This window comes from Podarcis raffonei, chromosome 4 (assembly GCF_027172205.1).
Source record: "Podarcis raffonei isolate rPodRaf1 chromosome 4, rPodRaf1.pri, whole genome shotgun sequence".
NCBI classification, from domain to species: Eukaryota; Metazoa; Chordata; class Lepidosauria; order Squamata; family Lacertidae; genus Podarcis; species Podarcis raffonei.
In genome coordinates, this window is record NC_070605.1 from 25,055,267 (window position 1) to 25,073,706 (window position 18,440).

Sequence of the window (18,440 nt, forward strand, 5' to 3'; positions counted from 1 at the left end):
AAATTTCTATAGCGCTGTATAAAATATTATGATTGTACACACACAAAATACCATAAAAATTAGATCATATGTTTTGTGTGGAAATTGTTCGATTTGGTTGTGTATGTTTTGATGTTTATGACCATGTCCCTCTAACTTAGTTTGCTTAGGTAACTTGCCTTGCTCAATGAAGAAGTGTTACTAACTTGGATAGTTTTTTAAATGATTGATTTGAGTTCTCAAAAAATGTGTGGGTTCAGTTGAGGAGTTATATAAAACTTGACCAAATAATGTTTCAGCCACTTAAAGCATATTAAGTTTCCAGTAAGTATTTGGGAGGTTGTGAGATGTCTAATGACAAAAACTGTTAACTCCCTGTTCAAAACTAGTTCCTTTTTAGAAAGTTGCTAGCCCTTGTCCTGATAGCTGAAATTCAAACTCAAAGCTTTTTGCTTCCTCCTTGAAAGTGAGGCATACAGCAAATTTGCTTTAAATCTGGAGTGGGGAACCTGAGGCCTGGGTGCTGAATGTGGCCCTCCAGGCCTTTCCATCTGGCCCTTGAAACTCTCCTCAAGCTATACCCCTCACTGGCCCTGCTTTGTTACCCGAGTGCATGTGCCTGGCTAGAATATGCTCTTGAACTCTGATAATAGTTTTCTGATGGAGGATAGAGAGGTGTGTGAGTGTGTGTAGAAACCAGCGTACAGTACATTTGTTGATCCATTCAGTGTGGCCATGCCTACTACTAGAATTTGGTCCTTAGAAGTGAATGCTGAAAAAGGTTTCCCCAACTCTGATATCGTCTTCCCCACCCCCTCTGTTCTATCTTCAAAGTCCTACAGAGTAGGAAAATGTCTTCACGTTCACCGAATTCTCCTGAGCATTGTGTTGGAATTTTGAAGACAAGGGCATTCTATTGCTATTTCCATGGCTAACAGGTGGTGATCTGTAAATATTTATTATGCAGTATGGGTGTCGTTGTGTCCCAACATCTTTTTATGTTACTGACACTTATTATTTAGCCTTTTGGAAAAACTGAGTGGGTCTCCTTTTACCTACACTTGGAATAGAATATTCTCCTTCACTGTCAAATTGCTTGTCATATTGAGAGGTAATTTTTAAATTTTAACTTTATATTATTTTGTTTCTTTAAGATTCCTGGATATCTCAGTCAGCTTCATTTCCAAGGAATCAGAAACAACCAGGTGTGGATTCTCTGTCCCCGGTGGCATCCCTCCCAAAGCAAGTCTTCCAGCCTCCTACACAACAGCAGCCTTCTAAGCAGGTTAAAGTCACATGTGCTAACTGCAAGAAACCTTTGCAGAAGGGCCAGACTGCATATCAGCGGAAAGGATCAGTTCACCTTTTTTGTTCCACTACCTGCCTTTCATCATTCTCGCATAAACCAGCTCCAAAGAAACTCTGTGTTATGTGCAAAAAGTAAGGGTTAGATCTTACTGCTTGATCCTTGTCAGTGTGATCAGTATTCCTGTTCAATGTTCCAAGAGCTCAGTAAAATATTTTATTTTTATTCATTCATTTATTTCATAAAATAAATACACTGCTTGTTAGTTAGTTTTATTTATATATATATATATATATATATATATATATATATATATATATATATATATATATAATTAACCACCGTCAAAGCAGTTTATCCAGGACATGAATGAGCTACCTTCTTTCAACTTATTCTTGTTCATTCTTGTCATAAAAACTGATAGGCATTGAGTTGGTTCAGATGTAATGACCAAATCATTAGCCCATTTTGAAGGGTCTTCTTGATAAAGCAAAGTATAGTTAAGAACAAACCATGATTAGCTCACAGTGGGAGATGGGAAATTGTTGGCTTGAGTGCCCATTGAGCTAACCATGGATCAGTCATTATTTAGCTAACAAAATTTATATAACGCTTAATCAGCAAAAACCTCTAAGCAATTAACATGAAACAATATAAAATAACTAAAATGAAGGTGGTTTGTATAAAAAGTTTTCTCCTTATCACACACATGTTTAGTCCTTTCTCTGTATAATATAACCCTATGCCAATACTGAGACTTGGAAAGAGGAACAAACCTAGTTAAATTTCGTACTACTTAGCATCTTAGTTTTGTTCACTGTTTCCTCTTCTGGAATCCATGAAGAATGCTGTTTGGCACTAATGATGTGGGTGTGTAAACAGCTCTGAAAAAGCAAATTATAAAATTAAGCTGAGAGTTGTGGGAAGAATGGGTGGAGCATTTTGGCCTAATTTGTACACATTTGTTGAGTGCTAGCAGCGAGGTCTGTGGGTGGTGCCAAGTCCTGCTTTGCTTTGTTAATGAAACATGATTAAATCCAGTGTGTTAATATTCTTGAAGCCCTTTTAAGTTACCCATCTAAACAACATTAACTGCTGCATTGAGACATGTTGGACAGTTAGATAAATTGATTTTGACATCAACTTGTAATTTAAAAATATAACTTTGCTTTTGAAGCTGTCAGGTTTACTGAGAGAGAATTGTAACTATCTGTTGATCCATTGGCTGTCTGCAGCTAGGTAGCTATCTTCCTGTTTTATTAGAGTAAAATCCCTTCAAGTTAATAGGGCTTAGCTTATGCATACTTCAGTACAAGAGCCTCAGGTTTGTGAGTATCTGGTGAGCAATGAGCAGCTATAGCACAAAAGAATTAAATGTGCATTCCCTTTTGTTAAACAACAACAAACGTTTGCTTTATGGTGTTTCTGCTTATAATTGATATTTTTGCTTCTCATGGTATTCCATGTGTTCCAAATAATACTTTTACAAATAAACTTTTCCATTTTCTTCATTGCATTTTCACCACTGTTGAGCACTGATGTAAATATAAGACTAATTCCTTTTAAATTGTGGTTTGTGAAATGGGAGACTCCACCCCCAGCCCCCAAAACAATTTATCCCTCTTTCCTGCCACAAGTCATGGCTTTACGTTACAGCTGCATTTATGGCAAAATAATTCCATAAACTACGTTTTCACACTCTTAATTTACAAAGAAACAGGATTTGTTCCCCATAGTTTGCATTAGGTGTCCATGATATATGAAAACATGTTTTCACTGCAAGATGAGAAGGGGTGTACATATCTCCTGATACTCAAGGAGAAAAGACTGGCTTTTGATATGCAAACCATTATTTGCACTGCTCCTTAGTCTACAGCAGGGATAGCCAATGTGGTACCCTCCAGCAGTTTTGTACATGAACTGTCTGCTCCAGCCAGCATGGTCCATGATCAGGGTGACGGAAGTTGTTGTCAAAAACATCTGGAAAGCACCAGGTTGGGGAATACTTGTTTAACGAGCAGGAACGAGCTGAAGTAAGCCTTGGGCTTGCATGCTCCTCCCTATTCTCCCTCTCAGCCTAGAAGAACAACTTAAAAGGATTCCACTTTTAATTGCAATCTGTCAGGTCAGCCATAAAAAACTGGTTAACACAAATTGTGGTTGGCTTGTTTAAACTAACATAAAACCACATTTTCTGAAGCTGGCTTTTTAAAATTAAGCATAGTTAATGCTAACCACAAGCAGGGATTTGGATGACACCAAAGTTATGTTTAACTGAAGAAGTGAAAGCGTTGTCTTTGGTTGCACAGCTTGTTCCTTCTTGTGTGTGTCACATTAAACCATTTTTAGCATGATGTTCAAATGCGGCCAATGGGATGCCCCCCTCCCATTTTGGGTGGTGGGAGGGTGGGGGCTCTTGATAATATCAAATTGTTCCCAGTGTGGTATAGTGGTTAAGAGTGGTAGACTCGTAATCTGGGGAACCGGGTTTGCGTCTCCGCTCCTCCACATGCAGCTGCTGGGTGACCTTGGGCCAGTCACACTTCTCTGAAGTCTCTCAGCCCCACTCACCTCACAGAGTGTTTGTTGTGAGGGAGGAAGGGAAAGGAGAATGTTAGCCACTTTGAGACTCCTTCGGGTAGTGATAAAGCGGGATATCAAATCCATACTCTTCTTCTTCTTCCCAGTTTTTTCTTCAGACTTTTAAATCTTGTACTATCTGTGACTATTGTACTTAATGGTGGCTCCTAATATTTAGAGGACGTTCCCTTCTTATCTTTCAGAGACATAACAACAATGAAAGGTACCATTGTTGCTCAGGTTGATTCAAGTGAGTCCTTCCAGGAGTTTTGCAGCACGTCATGCTTGTCCTTCTATGAAGACAAACAGAATCCCTCAAAAGGAATCTTAAATAAGTCTAGATGCACTATTTGTGGAAAACTAACAGAGGTTTGTTTGTTTCTCCCATCCCTCATTTATACACTAATATAATATTTGAGTTTCTCAGGAAATTACTTAGGTAATATTTGTCACCAATATTTCTTATGTGGGCAGAATTTTCACTTGAGCCACTTGTCATGCTCTTCAGTCTTCTGGCAGCATACAAGTTCTCATATGATAGCTAGGAAATGAAAATTATTTACATAGCCTTTCCAGATTGGTTGGTTTGCATTTCTGCATCCTTCACAGACTTGAATTTTCTTAGATTGAGTATTCTTTGATTCTTTTTAGTTACAATTTGTAGTAGTTTCTATCCTTGTCGTTACCATTAGTCTGTCATTTTCCTTCTTTGCAAAGATAGAAATAATGCATGTACTGCAATGCGTGGTTCAACTTTGTTAGTGTCTGAGGCAAGGAGGAAATTTGGTGCATTTTGCTCTTTGTGCTTTTAATATACACGTAAAACTCATTTTTCCTCACATTTGCCCATAGTGCAGCTTATTCTGTGAATATTAGTTTTATGGAAAATGGGGTATTTTTCTTAGAAGAGGGCATTAGTTTCCAATCTTTGAAAATTAACTTTTTGAGAGTTACTGAATTTCTGTGGTGATTGAATACATTGTAAAAATATATTTTGCCTTACATGTGAAAGTTTACTAAACACATTTCATTCTGGGTTTTTTATACTCAGTCATGTACTGAATACTTACCAATGTTTACAAGTCATATATTTTACAGTCAAATTGTATTACATGTGGTATCCTCTGTTCCTGTTTTGTTTTTGCTTTTTAAGTTTCAAAAGTACCAAATGCAGCTTGCATTTCTGAAGTTGCATTTTCCACATTTTTCAAACAGTTTAATCCAAATTTATGTTTAAAGGCTGTTATCTGGCTAATTATCACTACAGTAAAATTGTTCCCCCCCCTTTTAGATCCGTCATGAGGTTAGCTTTAAAAATATGACACATAAGCTGTGTAGTGACCACTGCTTCAATCGATACCGAATGGCAAATGGCTTAATAATGAATTGTTGTGAGCATTGTGGGGAATACCTGCCAAGTAAAGGAGCAGCAAACAATATCCTTATGGTTGATGGAGAGCCGAAAAGATTCTGTTGCCAAAACTGCGTTAGTGAATATAAACAGGTAACTCTTTATCTTCCATTGTCATTTAGTGATAGCTTATTTAAAATTGTTTAACCAGTTTATTTTGAAACCATACTTGGTATTACAGGTAGTGTACATTTGTTCATCTCGAAGCACATTCCTTATTTTAAAAGTGAAACTGAGGACACGAAACTCCCATGTTGGTTGAAGTAGCACCTCCACAATCAACCTTGGCCCTTTTTTCATTCATTTGGAGGCATGTCTAGGATATGGCAAACATATTTCCACAATAAAGCTGTATTTCATGTGTTGATCTTAACATACAGGTTTTGGCCCTGTATGTTAGATTTCCACTTGTTTTTAAAAAATTAAGAAAAGATCAGCCAACAAAATATGCCTTCTTCCATATGTTTCTCATTAAGGATCCTTAAAGCACTTGCTGTAACTAGCTGTAGCTAGCTGGTTCTTCAGAAGGAGTGGGGTTTGTTTTTGTCCCATCCCTCCAGTTACTGCATATGTGACACTGATAGCAGACTCTTTGAAGCAACATGACAACTGACAATTTTGTCCAAAGAGCATCAGGGGTAGTGCATATGGGATTTTTCATTCCTTTCTCACAATAACTCCGAATGCCTCCACACTATTTCTCCCAAACCTCTCCCACTGTAGTCGCCAGTCCCGAAGCACAGGTCTTTCTTGAATGCCCTTCGACCTTCTTGGGGGGCTTGAGAGGGGCGGGGTGTTCTTCTTGTGCAACTATTCTTGTGCATGTTCTACACTGGATCCAGGCCAATGTATTGTTTCATCAAGGTGCTTTTTAGGTTGATTCTAAACTGTGTGGAAGAATTTTCTATTCCTTTCTTGGAACAAGGTAACTATTAGTCTCTTAAAGTGAGAGGCTTTATACTGAATAAAAAATACTCTATATTCTATCTCATTTTGTATTAGCCTGTCCTGTTCTTAATGTTAAGATGCTACTTATATATATATTATAAAATGTAAACAGCACTTCTAGAAACATAACATGGGCCTTGTTGTTTTATTATGCAGCAAAACAAAAGGGTCAAAATAGGTTATTCAAGATACTAAAAATGATAGGCACACACTGAAGCCACGGAGAAACTTGGAGAAGCCTTGAATAAGATTTCATGAAGGAACCCAAAAGATACAAGAATAACATGGGAGTTTCCCAGACAATCAATAATGCATTGCTGAAATTCCAAGTGAACATGGAATTGTGATCAAATAACAACTCTGTATCTTATCAGTTTATTGTGACATGTACATTTTTTTCACCTGTATAGATATTTCATGCTATTTTTGACATATCATCCCATATGTTTTTTTTTCAAGAGGGTGAGGTGGTGTGATATATGTAGAGGAAATTACAAAATACTATTTGAATCATTGAAGTTTTTATTTTGGGGACCTATATATTAGAATTTATTTGGAGATGGATGAACACTTTAGCATATCAACTTAACTTTATGTAGAAGGCTGTGGGGGCAAATATTTAGCTGCATATAAAACTTGGAACCTGATAAATCCCTCTCCTGTTCTGTGCTTGGCCATTAATCTGCAATTAAAGGCCCTTGAATGAGTCTAGTGGTTTCAGTCCCCCTTGGGGCCACTCATAAGCTGTTTGTTGTCCAAGAGTGAGTAGCTTGCATGGGAAGATGATTCTCTGGCTATGGGAGATATTTATAGTCTTCCCATTGCAGGTAAAATGCCTTGGCATTTTGTAGTATGCCTGGCTCCATATGCAGTAGTGCAAGGCCCAGGCGGGGGAGAGTGTATTAGTGGTGTATTGGGGACCCTTCCCATGTGTAGGAAAGGGATGGATCATTCTGTTGGATTGTAAATGGTTTGTTATGGAGAAAGCTAAGTTACTTCTATACTTTAAAAAATAACCAAGAGATTGGTGCTTTGGCTTTAAATTCATAGTTTAGAATGGTTGATAAATTGGTGGTTTTTGGGGTCTGTGTAAGCATAACCTACATATTATTTGGGATTTCACTATAGAAGGATGGAACCATAGTAGTGGACGCTCTGTCTAGCATTTTGTGAACTAGCTTTATTCTGATTTAAAATTACTATAAAGGAATGTAAACTGATTGCATCTTAAGTATTTTAATTTTTTGACTTAAAAATCAACACAACTATACCTTATATTAGCAAACAACTATGGGCACTATAAGTGAGTATTGTTAAATATGTTTATTTTCACACTTAATATTATAACACAATCGTTTGGAAACATTTGTTTTGAAATTTTTGGTCTGGGCCTAAAGCTTAGCCTAAACGCAATAGGCTATGCAAAACTGCCTTTGCTTTTTGCTACTAAAAAAGTTGTATTAACAAATATTTGGTTTTTATGTAGTAGGAAAACTGATAGACATAATATTTGTACCTACTTAACATTTTGTTTAAATAAATAATTTTTTCCACAAATAACTTACTTGAAGTAGTTGTTTCAGTTCCCACTCGTTCTGGTCTCTCTCAACATTTTCCTGTGCAATTTTATTATGGTAGTCTTTAGTAACACAGAATTAATGGATAAATAGCTTGAAAGTGCTTACAACTTGACTTTAGAGACCATTATTTTAGTTTGGTTGTTCTTTGAGGACTGACATAATTTCCCACATCATGGGTGCCATGTGAGAAAAGTACTTGGAATATGAAGGCATACTTCCTTCCAAGCGTTCACATGGTTATACTGGAATGCATGAGGAGAAGCGATGGGTTGCTATGTGGCAGTAGATTTGCATTGGTTACATATCATTTCAAGCTGTCATTGAACATCTGCAAACCTAGGAATGCCAGTTTGCTGCTTAGCAAAACTTTTCCTTTCACCTTGTGCTTTCAGTATAGCCACATCAAAGTGCAAAAGCGAGCAGAATCTTAACATGCTTCTGCCACTATATTTGCTTTAGGAAAGTCCTCCAATACTTTGCTTTATATTCTGTATGGTTTCAGGGACCATCTGACAATGCAGTAGGCCACAGACAAGGGCTTATTTACTTACTGCTCTTCCTCTCTCTCGAGCCCAGAGTGATGCCGGCTTACATGGAGTCAGAACTTTAGCTCTTAGTACAGTGTTTTCTGACTGTCTAGATGGGTAGGCAAACTAAGGCCCCGGGGGCCGGATCTGGCCCAATCGCCTTTTAAATCATGCCTACAGACGGTCCAGGAATCAGTGTGTTTTTACATGAGTAGGATGTGTCCTTTTATTTAAAATGCATCTCTGGGTTATTTGTGGGGCAGAGGAATTCTTTCATTATTTTTTCAAAATATAGTCCGGCCCCCCACAGGGTCTGAGGGACAGTGGACCGGCCCCCTGCTGAAAAAATTTGCTGACCCCTGGTCTAGAACTTTCTGTGGTCTGTCAGAGGCCTTTCACTACCATGCTGCCCAAGATCTCGGAACGTTAAATCTTGGATGAGACCCTTTATTATAAAAATAAAAATCTGAAGAAACAAATGAAGGTTAAATGTGGAAGACTACGCGGTATTTAAGAAGATATGAAATGAAGCAAATAAATAAATGAAAGAAGCTCAATTATGATAACATGAGTTCAACTGGCCATCCATTTGTATCATTGATGTCCAGCTATTGTAGGCCTGAAAGCACTGCTGCAACATAACAGAAACCTAGGGCTGCATTGGTCTTGCACTATGCAGGCGTTTTTTTTCTGTGCAACTTTACTGGAGAACTTTGCCAGGTACATTTTGTCTTGATTCCTTTTCCCCATATTTGTCACTGAGAAGATGCCGTGCAGTTGTTAAAGGTCCAGGAGTCTGTTCAGAATCCAGCAGGCCTAGAGGAAAGTAATATCAATTTATCTCCAAAACTCAAACACACAACACATGCAAACTGCTTCCTTAGCCACTGAATCTAAAAGGAGCAAAAAGCATGGGGGGGCGGTTTGGAGAAAAAGGAAATACAGAAAGTGTCTAAAAATTCCAGGTGATTAGGTGATGGGTTGGAGAGGCAGTTCCTCCAAGAAGTCCAGGACCTGTATGTGCTGCGGAAGTGATGCTATAAAGATGATTCAACATGCCTTGCTGAATGCATTTTCGTAACACAAGGAACATGTTGCCATTTTATGTCAATCGCTGTGAGGGTTTTGCTGAGTTCGCCCATAGATACTATCGCAATACAGCTGAGAATGAGCATTCACTCTTTACACTTCAGCTGCTAACCAGTCACTCTTGATGGACGTTACGGCTATGTGTTAATACATGCGTCAGTAAAGGTGTCTGCACTAGATAAGTGAGTGAAGCAGTTTACAGATTTTATTCTGGTATGTGTTTCCAGAATCTAGTCGCATGATCTTTTTGTGTATTTGGAATGACACACACTGCAGTGCACATGGGTTTTCTAATACAAATATTTTTAATACTGTATCTGGCAAAGTGATTCATGAAACAGCACTTAGACCACAAACAGAATATGGCAGTTTAGGCTGCTGTCTGTAATGGACTCATAATGTTTTGTTTGCATTGCTTTATGGTAGCTAAACCTCAATGATTTCTGTCTCTTTTTCTTCAGTGGTTGATAATTCAGGGCATGTCCTTTTAGTTTTTGCTCCTTACTTTCTTTGCTGCTACTTTAACTGTTAGCGCTTATCTGTCACGCTTTTCAGAGGAGGTAGTTTTATAGAATCAAACAAGTAAACTTTGTTGCCAAAAGGTAGGCTTTTCATTTTGAGCAAAGGAACTTGCAGCAACTGAAATGTGGTAAAAGAAGGAATGCTCTAATGAACATGTCATGTGTCTGCTTGAACGAGTAAATAATATTAATCTTCAAGGCACACGAAACAGTAATGTAACAGAGATGAAAGAGCCTAATGCCTTAATTTACTTGAAATTCAAATACATAGATTAGAGTAGGTATCTTCTGTAGTCAGACGCTTCTAAAGATGTCTAAATGAGTCTTGCAGGAGAGTGGTAAATTTACTTTATTTGCTGTTTAGATCTGTGAACCCTAAAAGTAACACCTGAATGCTTAATTCGTATTCTTCTTGTAGGCTTTTTTCCTACCTTAAGGCATCCCCTTACTTACAAAACTGCTTGTACCTTTGTTTTTCTTTTGTTCCTTTAGTAAGCAACTTTCCCCCTTCCTTTAATCTTCTCAACTCTTTCTACTTCCAAAAGCTCATTGCTGTATCTAACTTAACTTTCATATGCCTTTTTGCTGTATTTATAATATTTCTTATCCACCCTTTACCGCAAGATTGGAGTGCGGGTTACAACAATACAGTTATAAAAACAAGTAAAATTGTTCAAACAAAAAAAACGGGAACATAGATTCAACTAAAGAAGGTGGGTCCCACAAAACAAAATAAGTTAACTGTGAAAAGGCCATGGGAAAGTGTCTTACTTTCACACAAAGTTATCTGGTACGTTTTACTACATGGTCCCTATATTTAACATCTAAGTCACTGGGAGAGATCATCTGGGGGTGTGAACTGATTGGTGGTCACCAGTATTTTGATGATTCCTAGTTTTACATCTCCTTTTCATCTAATCCAGGTGAGGCAGTGGGAATTGTGAGCGGTGCTTGGGTTTGTAGTGGATGAGGGCCAGTAACTGAAACTTGGTACAGGGAAGACATGAATATTGTGGGGGGTGGTTTGTCTGCCCAGCTAGGTGGTGCTCAATCTGGTTTGGATGAGGTTTCACTCCCCTCTATATCACAGATAGCTAAGAACCCTCAACTGGCCTTTCAGAAGTGTGCTTAAATGTAAGGTGGTTTACACCAGAAAGGGGCATGCCATACCATTTTGCGGGGGAGGGAATTTCATGATTCTGAAGCCACCACACTAAATACTGTGTTTCTTATAGATGTCAACCTAATGTCAGCAACCACTGGTATAAGGGTCTGTGCTTCCTTAGCCAGTCTTAATTATGGGTGATGATGGGTCGTTCAAAAGGGAAAGGTTACCCATGAGAGTCATACTATTCTGGATACTAAAGGTCACCAGCACCTTAAATTAGTGTCAGAAACATCATGGTAACCAATGAAGTTGTTTCAGAATAAATGTTATAATCATAGTGGTGCAAATCCATCAATGTACGGACCTATTGAAGTTTCTGGATGGTCTTTGCAGTTCGCCTACCAACCCAGACTGTTAAAAAGCATTTTGGACCACTGGCACATCCCAGGTATCCTGGAACTGAGGAGGGCTCAGATGCATTCCAAACTGCAAACATGATTGATATGACTCCCCCTTCCAGAACAGGCAGTTTCCCAGATTGCTGCTTGTTCAAATTTCCAACCATCATTTCTGTTGTGGCTAGATGGAACTTCAGTTTATTCACCCACATCCTATCTCATTACAAATTGAAGATGCTCTTTTAGAGGAGGCCTTCCACATTTCAGATAAAAAGCAGTGGACCTGGGTGACTTGTAGCCATTTCATGAAGATAAAAAGTTTAGGGGAAACAACTGAACTGAGGATGCACATTGGTTATTTTCCATGAGGAGAGATTCTGTTGTGCCGGCACTGTATTTTACAGTGGAGTCCATTGGACAGAGCAAGGGAGAAACAGACTTGACCGCAACAGTTTCAGTAGCTGATCAATAAGTTTCTTGACCGCAACAGTTTCAGTAGCTGATCAATAAGTTTCTCCTTCCCCTCTGCATGACCTACTTCCACCCCACCCCTATTTGGGTCATCAAAAACATCACCCTCATTCCCTTGGAGTGGTGGATCCTGAAACTGATGCTTCACAGCTCCTGTTGGTTTTCCCCAAGGGGTCAGTATAAAAACTGCTTTGCCACATTCTTGCTGTTAAGCACTAGCATTCTGATTCAATTACAGTTTTGGTTGTAGCAAAATGTTCTCTAGTGGCTAACAAGTCTAAACTCCCTATACAAGCAGTTACTATCCCATGGCCCACCAGAAGTTGCTGAGTTGCAACTCCCATCATTCCTGGCCATTGGCCACTGGTTGATGAGGGTTATAGTTTAGCAATATCTGGAGGGCTACGGTTCAGTCACCCATGCCTTATGCCACTGTCTCATTTACATATTTCAGACAGTTTGGCTTTCCTAGCTGGCCCTGCATGTGTAGTATCTCAGAGAAGACTGCTGGAGGCCCTGACTTTCCATCTCCTGCCTTGCAACTTAAGTTTGACTTCTAGGACCATATGACTACTTCCCCTGTGTCAGTGGTGCCAATGTGGACCAATGTGGACCACCCAGTATACTTTGCCAGACTGTGTGATACCTGCAACCTTCATACCAGGCAGACAAGTCACTGTATCCACCAGAAATCTAGGTATCTTGGTCTCTAATGATTGAATTACCTACAACAAGGAGCCTGTCCCCATAGGGATATTCTCACTGTGACAGGATATATGTTAGCCCCTCAGTAATAAGTCACTTCTAATGGAACATTTCCTCTTAGAGTGCTGTCCTCATGCCCCAAGATTCATTAGGACTGCAGAGGAGCTTTTGCCTTGAGAATGAAAAGCTGCTCTGTCCTTGAAGGCCTCGTCCACCAACCTCTCTGCTTCCCTTTGCTTCTCCAGATCCCAAGAGATCTTGCTCCTTCTTTTTAGTGAAAGACTTGATTTTCAGCTAGAGGATGTACTGTTTAAGGAATGGTTATGGAAACACCCTTTGCACGTTTCAAAGCTGTGTTTCTGTACAAAACACAGTTAAATTCCTATCTTACTTAATACAAAGAAAGCATTTGTCTAGAAAGCAGACGTTTTCCTCCAGGCTATTTAGGCAGCTTCTGTAAATCAACTTTCAGATAGCAAGGCTGCCAGCAGATGGCCTTTTGAGACTGTCAGAACATCCTCAGTACAGATATGAAATCATGGCTGTTCTAGCTAGATTCCCCATTAATCACCAGCAGTACTACAGCGACTGACTAATCTTAAAGGAAGACTTTCTCTTTCATGGGTTGTCTAAGCAAGCGCAAACTCAGATTAAATGAGTCTGAAACTTTGCTGCGTTTTGTAGAAGAAAGTCTAGAACATGTTGATTGGTATTTAAAGAAGACTCAAATAAGATCAAATTTTCCACTGATCAAGTTAAGGTTTAGGTTTGATTGTTCCCTCTCATTTCTCTTGGTGGGAAAAGCTTCTTGGGTGGTTTCAGAGTGAAAAGCAGGTTTTAGAGGCTCCTGTTGCAGAGGCAGAAATTACTCACATGGTACTGTGAGTTGCTCCCATAATACTAGATACGATGGGGCAGGGTACCCAGCATGGTGACTTCAAGTTGTAGCTGGGCTGTAACTCCCACCAGTCTGAAAGCCAGTGTGGTGTAGTGGTTAAGAGCAGTAGTCTCGTAATCTGGGGAACCGGGTTCGCGTCTCTGCTCCTCCACATGCAGCTGCTGGGTGACCTTGGGCTAGTCACACTTCTTTGAAGTCTCTCAGCCCCACTCACCTCACAGAGTGTTTGTTGTGGGGGAGGAAGGGAAAGGACAATGTTAGCCGCTTTGAGATTCCTTAAAGGGAGTGAAAGGCGGGATATCAAATCCAAACTCCTCCTCCTCCAGTCCCAACCAGCTTGATTAGTGATCAGGGATGGGAGCTTTAGTCCAGCAACATCTGGCGGGGTAGCATCCTGGCTACCCCATGGTAGAAAAATGAAGGTTGTCTTGTCCCCTGTAGACATTGTTCCCTTACATGCAAGTCAGTCAGTTCATATTGGGTTATAACTGAATTTCCTCTTAAATAAATGAATTGCCTTTGATCATTTCCTACCTAATTAGCCAGTGGCTATAGTAGATGTTAACTCAGTGTATGACAGTTGTGAAAAGGGCAAATTAAGTTACATAGATTAGGTAGGTGATTAAAACAAATCTAAACCTGCTTTACATTCACATGGAGACTGCACACATGAACCCAAGTCCTGTCATCCTTGCCCATAAACATTCTGGAATAAAAATAGCATGGGCAGGCCTATATGCAGATTGCTCCACATAAGCAGACACAATTTGCAGATTATGTTGAATGCATGTTAATGAGGTGGAACTGGCATAGATGGGGTGGGTGGGTGCTATCTCTGTTGTATGTGGGTTCTACATTCTGTAAAATACATGTGGATAAGGATCCTGTGTGTGGTGACTTGGTCTTGCTGTAACAGTAGCTGAGCTTTTGGGAGGATACTAGAAAATTCCTGTATGCCTGTTGTAATAAGACAATCTGATTGAGTCATAACTAATGTTATTTTTACTTTTTCATTATTTGCTTTTTAGAAATATGGCAAATTAACAGCTTGTACTGGTTGCAGAGTTCAGTGCAGGTTTTTTGACATGACACAGTGCATAGGACCTAATGGACATATGGAGCCATACTGCTCAACTGCATGCATGAACACACACAAATCAAAACATGCAAAATCAGAAAGTAAGTGAAAAGGTTGGCGTGTTTTCATCCATGATGATAAAATAATTTTCCGAAGTAGGAGACTCTTGTTTCACTTATGCTTTCTATCTGATTTTCCTTTGGGGGAAAAATTTATTTTAAATTAGTTGATGCCTAGATTACATTTAGCACATAAAATAACATTAGCAATGCTGATCGGTCACATACAAAAGCTATAAAGATTGATGCCTTTAAACTTTTAATATTTAGCTACAACTTCTTTATAATGAAAAAATGTACTCTTAATTCTTCCATTGCATCTATTTTTGTCTTAAATTCATTGTGAAGCTTTTATTTTATGACAGAGGTATATTGTTGGAGTCATGATCAAAGAACACACATTGCTAGCAAAAGTGCAGTCTGTGTTCTTCCTTGCAAAATAGATGGAGATGGTTAAAAATCAGTTGAATTTGTTTGAAAAAGTGCAAGTACATTTTTTGTAACCCCACCAAAATAATACACGGAGGCATGATTTACACAAAAAGTGTTTGTAATTATATCTGTATTTAAAAACAAACCTATTTAAGTAGAGCTTTCACATTGGCCTGGTTCAGATGATTATCTGATCATCTTACAATGCCATGATATGAACAAGATGCTACATGGCTCATTTGTTCCTCCAACACTATGAGTAAACTAGGAAGCCTATAATTAACCATAGTTTCTGTTTTCATCTGAACCAAGAAACTATAGTTTCTAGCTTCAGAACACCTGGTGTCTTCCAAAGCTGGTAACTGTAGTCTCCTGGTTCAAATAAAGTGGGAAAATAGAGATTTCCTGGATTGATTGCTTGAGTAGCAAAGAGGCTGCATTCCCAGCTAAAATACTCAGTTTATTAAGCCAAGATAAGATGATATGAACGCAGCCATTGATGCAGATTTTGAGAAACGCCAACTTGTTATTCATAACATTGTACATTTGCATTTATTTTATTTGTAAACTACATTTTTCTTTTAGGTATGGGGATTGTTTGCCACTTTTGTAAGCGAAACTGTTTACCTCAATATCAAGCCACAATGCCTGATGGAATACTGTACACCTTTTGCAGTTCGAGTTGTGTAGCTAAATTTCAGGTTAGCTGTATGTATTTTTCTGTGCATGCCTGTTAGGTGCTCTTAGTATGTTCATATTAAATAATTTGCTACCTACTCATTGTTAAAAACTACTCTTCATGAATATGCGTTTAAACAAGTGGGGCTTCTAATGTACCTGGTCAAATTTTGGCACTTCTCAGTAATTTCCAGATTTATGGGGAGAGTTGTTTGAATGTCCATTCCCCTGCACTAAGAAAAGTGAGATTGTAAGCAGGTCACCACCTGCATTGGGACAACCCATGGTTACTTGAACACAAGATCAACTATGACCCTGTGTATTAAACCTAGTTTCAGATAACCACAGGAGTTCCTGGGTCATTTCTGCATACTGTAATAGGAGCTGGTAGGAAGCATTTATATCATCCCATGTTTAGAAGCTGGTGAGAGGCAGGGAGTAAGTTTTAATATCTTATCTCAATGTGAGTGAGGGTTGGGCTTAAGTTCTCCTTTGGGCTGCAAGAAAAACTAAATGTTTAATTTGGCATCGACTTGCAACCCATGTAATCGTGCTTCTTTGAGAGATTAAGAATTACACTGCACAGAACAATTGGACTGGTTTCCAATGCACTGTTTGCTGGGTGTTCATTCCATTTGAGTGACATTTGAAGCCTCAGCGTACGTGTAATAAGGCTGCCGTGTATTCACGTTGCATAGTTTTAAGCGACAGAGTTCTGAATACCTTAATCCCCATTCCATTTTAAAAGCAGTAAGTGTTTTTAAATAAGAAAAGAGGGAGCAATTGTTTATGCTACTTGGTAGTGGCCTCCAAGTGGCCTGCTGCTTATTCTTGAATGTTATGCCAGTTTTACTTAAAATAACCAAATGTGTTTGTGTCTACACCATCCAGATTTGATACAAGCCAGTGAGACTTGATGTTGAATGGGCCTCAAGCCTCTGTTGCTTTCCTGACCTTTTGCCTACTTTGTTTTCTGTAAATGAAATAGAAATTGTAAATTTGGAGGATAGCGAAATCATCATTGCAAGATGGTGTCTTAACCCTGATGACCCTTTGTGCCCTGGGATTATTAGTCTTAAGTATGTAATTGTTAGCTATGAATGCTAGAAAAAAGAAAATATTCCGAGATATGATATGCCACATAAGCTGCATGGGAACAGAAAAGATATTTGGACCTACTTTCCCCATCATTTCTGCTTCCCAAAGCTACCCTAGAATGAGATTTAGGAAGGAAAAATATGGATATCAAGGAGTCCAGCACCATGGCAACCCTTGTCTCCTAACCTCACCAGAAATTGGATGAAGTCCTCCAACTCTTTAGAGGTGACATTGCTAAATAGGCAAGCAACTTAGCAGAGACCTCAGTGACAGCAAGCACGGCAATGGAACTCAGCTTTAAGAACAAAGCCGCCATTGAGGTAATGAAACCTCCACAAATTGACTTAAAGCTACAGCTAGAAGACATTCAGGATCAAGATTGCTGCCTGAATATTAGGGCCAGGGGGAATCCACGAGGAACCTGGAGAGCAAAGTTTGCAAGAAGCTTTTATAGCACAGATCTGTCAGCTGCTCCCGAGGTGAATCTTTAACCGGGGGATATAGAAAACCTACACAGTTCACTTTGTTCCAAACAAAAAAAAGGCAAGAACCCTAGGGATGTTGTAGTGCGTTTTTCCAAATACTTGGTAAAAAATGACTTAATGCAGAGATTTAGAGTTACCATTGTAAGTTAATAGTAATCCAGAATGGAATCTAGAAAGCTTTTACAGCATTTGGAATTGCAGCCTGAATTGGAGCAGTGAACACAAGAAGCTGATGAAGAAAGCAGGGATCCAGATCAAGAGAGCTTTGACCTAGTGGCAAAGAGACAGAAAGGTTTCCCCAAAGAAGAAATGGCCAGAATTTATCCCAGATGGAACCTGCTCAGTTTGGGATTTTATGTGACCATTCTGTTGACATTGCATAAACAATCATTTTAACTTCAGCATAAAACTTCAGCGCTAACTTCTTTACTGTTAGATCCGTGGAGTGGGGAGTTTTCCCCTTCCCCTTTGATTCCCACTGCATTTGAAACTCATTGAGTTTCAGGGGAAGGAGAAGTTGTAAGTGATGGGTTGTTACTTGTATGGGACTAATGGGTACATGCCAACAATTGTGGGAAGTGGTTAACTACAGGTTCAGTGTATTGCCCCGATAAACAGCAAATACTCTTTTTGAAAAAGACACTTTTTTATAGCAAGAATCCTTTAAACAGGAATGGATGGCCATCGGAGACGATCTTCATTTCATACTAAATGAATATTTTGACAAGTAAAAAAATACTTAAAGGGAAAAATACATCACCCTCTACCGAAACTCTGCTATATTAATTATTGAAAAAAATACGCTTTTATATGATGCATACAACTTCTACCAAGAGAAACATGATTACACTTGTTTTTCCAGTTAATAGGACACTTTCTTATAGCCTACCTCTTGATCTCAGAGATGTGGTCCTTTTGGGTCCACTCCTCCAACCGTGGGAAGATGCACACTTTGATCATATTCCTTTGTTCACTTCTTTGATCTGGGAAAATAATCCACTGGAAATGGATTCAGGATTACTACAAGTCAGTAGTTGTTGAATGGCCACCAAAGGAAATTCTTAAGGCAATGGTCAGAGGAGTATTAAT

General features: G+C 39.0%; 2 protein-coding genes across 8 annotated transcripts in view; one reads left to right on the forward strand and one right to left on the reverse strand.

The window, feature by feature from the left end:
* The window catches only part of CENPJ (centromere protein J), a 209,777-nt gene extending 195,624 nt beyond the window's left edge, over positions 1-14,153 (reverse strand). Inside the window, exon 1 of the mRNA XM_053385817.1 lies at positions 14,149-14,153. The gene's annotated coding sequence lies outside the window, so the exon portion shown is untranslated. The remainder of the gene's footprint in view (positions 1-14,148) is intronic.
* ZMYM2 (zinc finger MYM-type containing 2) overlaps positions 1-18,440 on the forward strand; it is a 65,160-nt gene that overhangs the window by 22,445 nt on the left and 24,275 nt on the right. For 6 of the 7 annotated variants that reach the window (XM_053385820.1, XM_053385818.1, XM_053385823.1 and 3 more), the window contains exons 4-8: positions 1,134-1,419; positions 4,069-4,234; positions 5,157-5,369; positions 14,550-14,700; positions 15,676-15,791. In XM_053385820.1, the coding sequence (XP_053241795.1) occupies positions 1,134-1,419; positions 4,069-4,234; positions 5,157-5,369; positions 14,550-14,700; positions 15,676-15,791 (932 nt within the window). The remainder of the gene's footprint in view (positions 1-1,133; positions 1,420-4,068; positions 4,235-5,156; positions 5,370-14,549; positions 14,701-15,675; positions 15,792-18,440) is intronic. The other variant, XM_053385825.1, reaches the window with a different exon arrangement.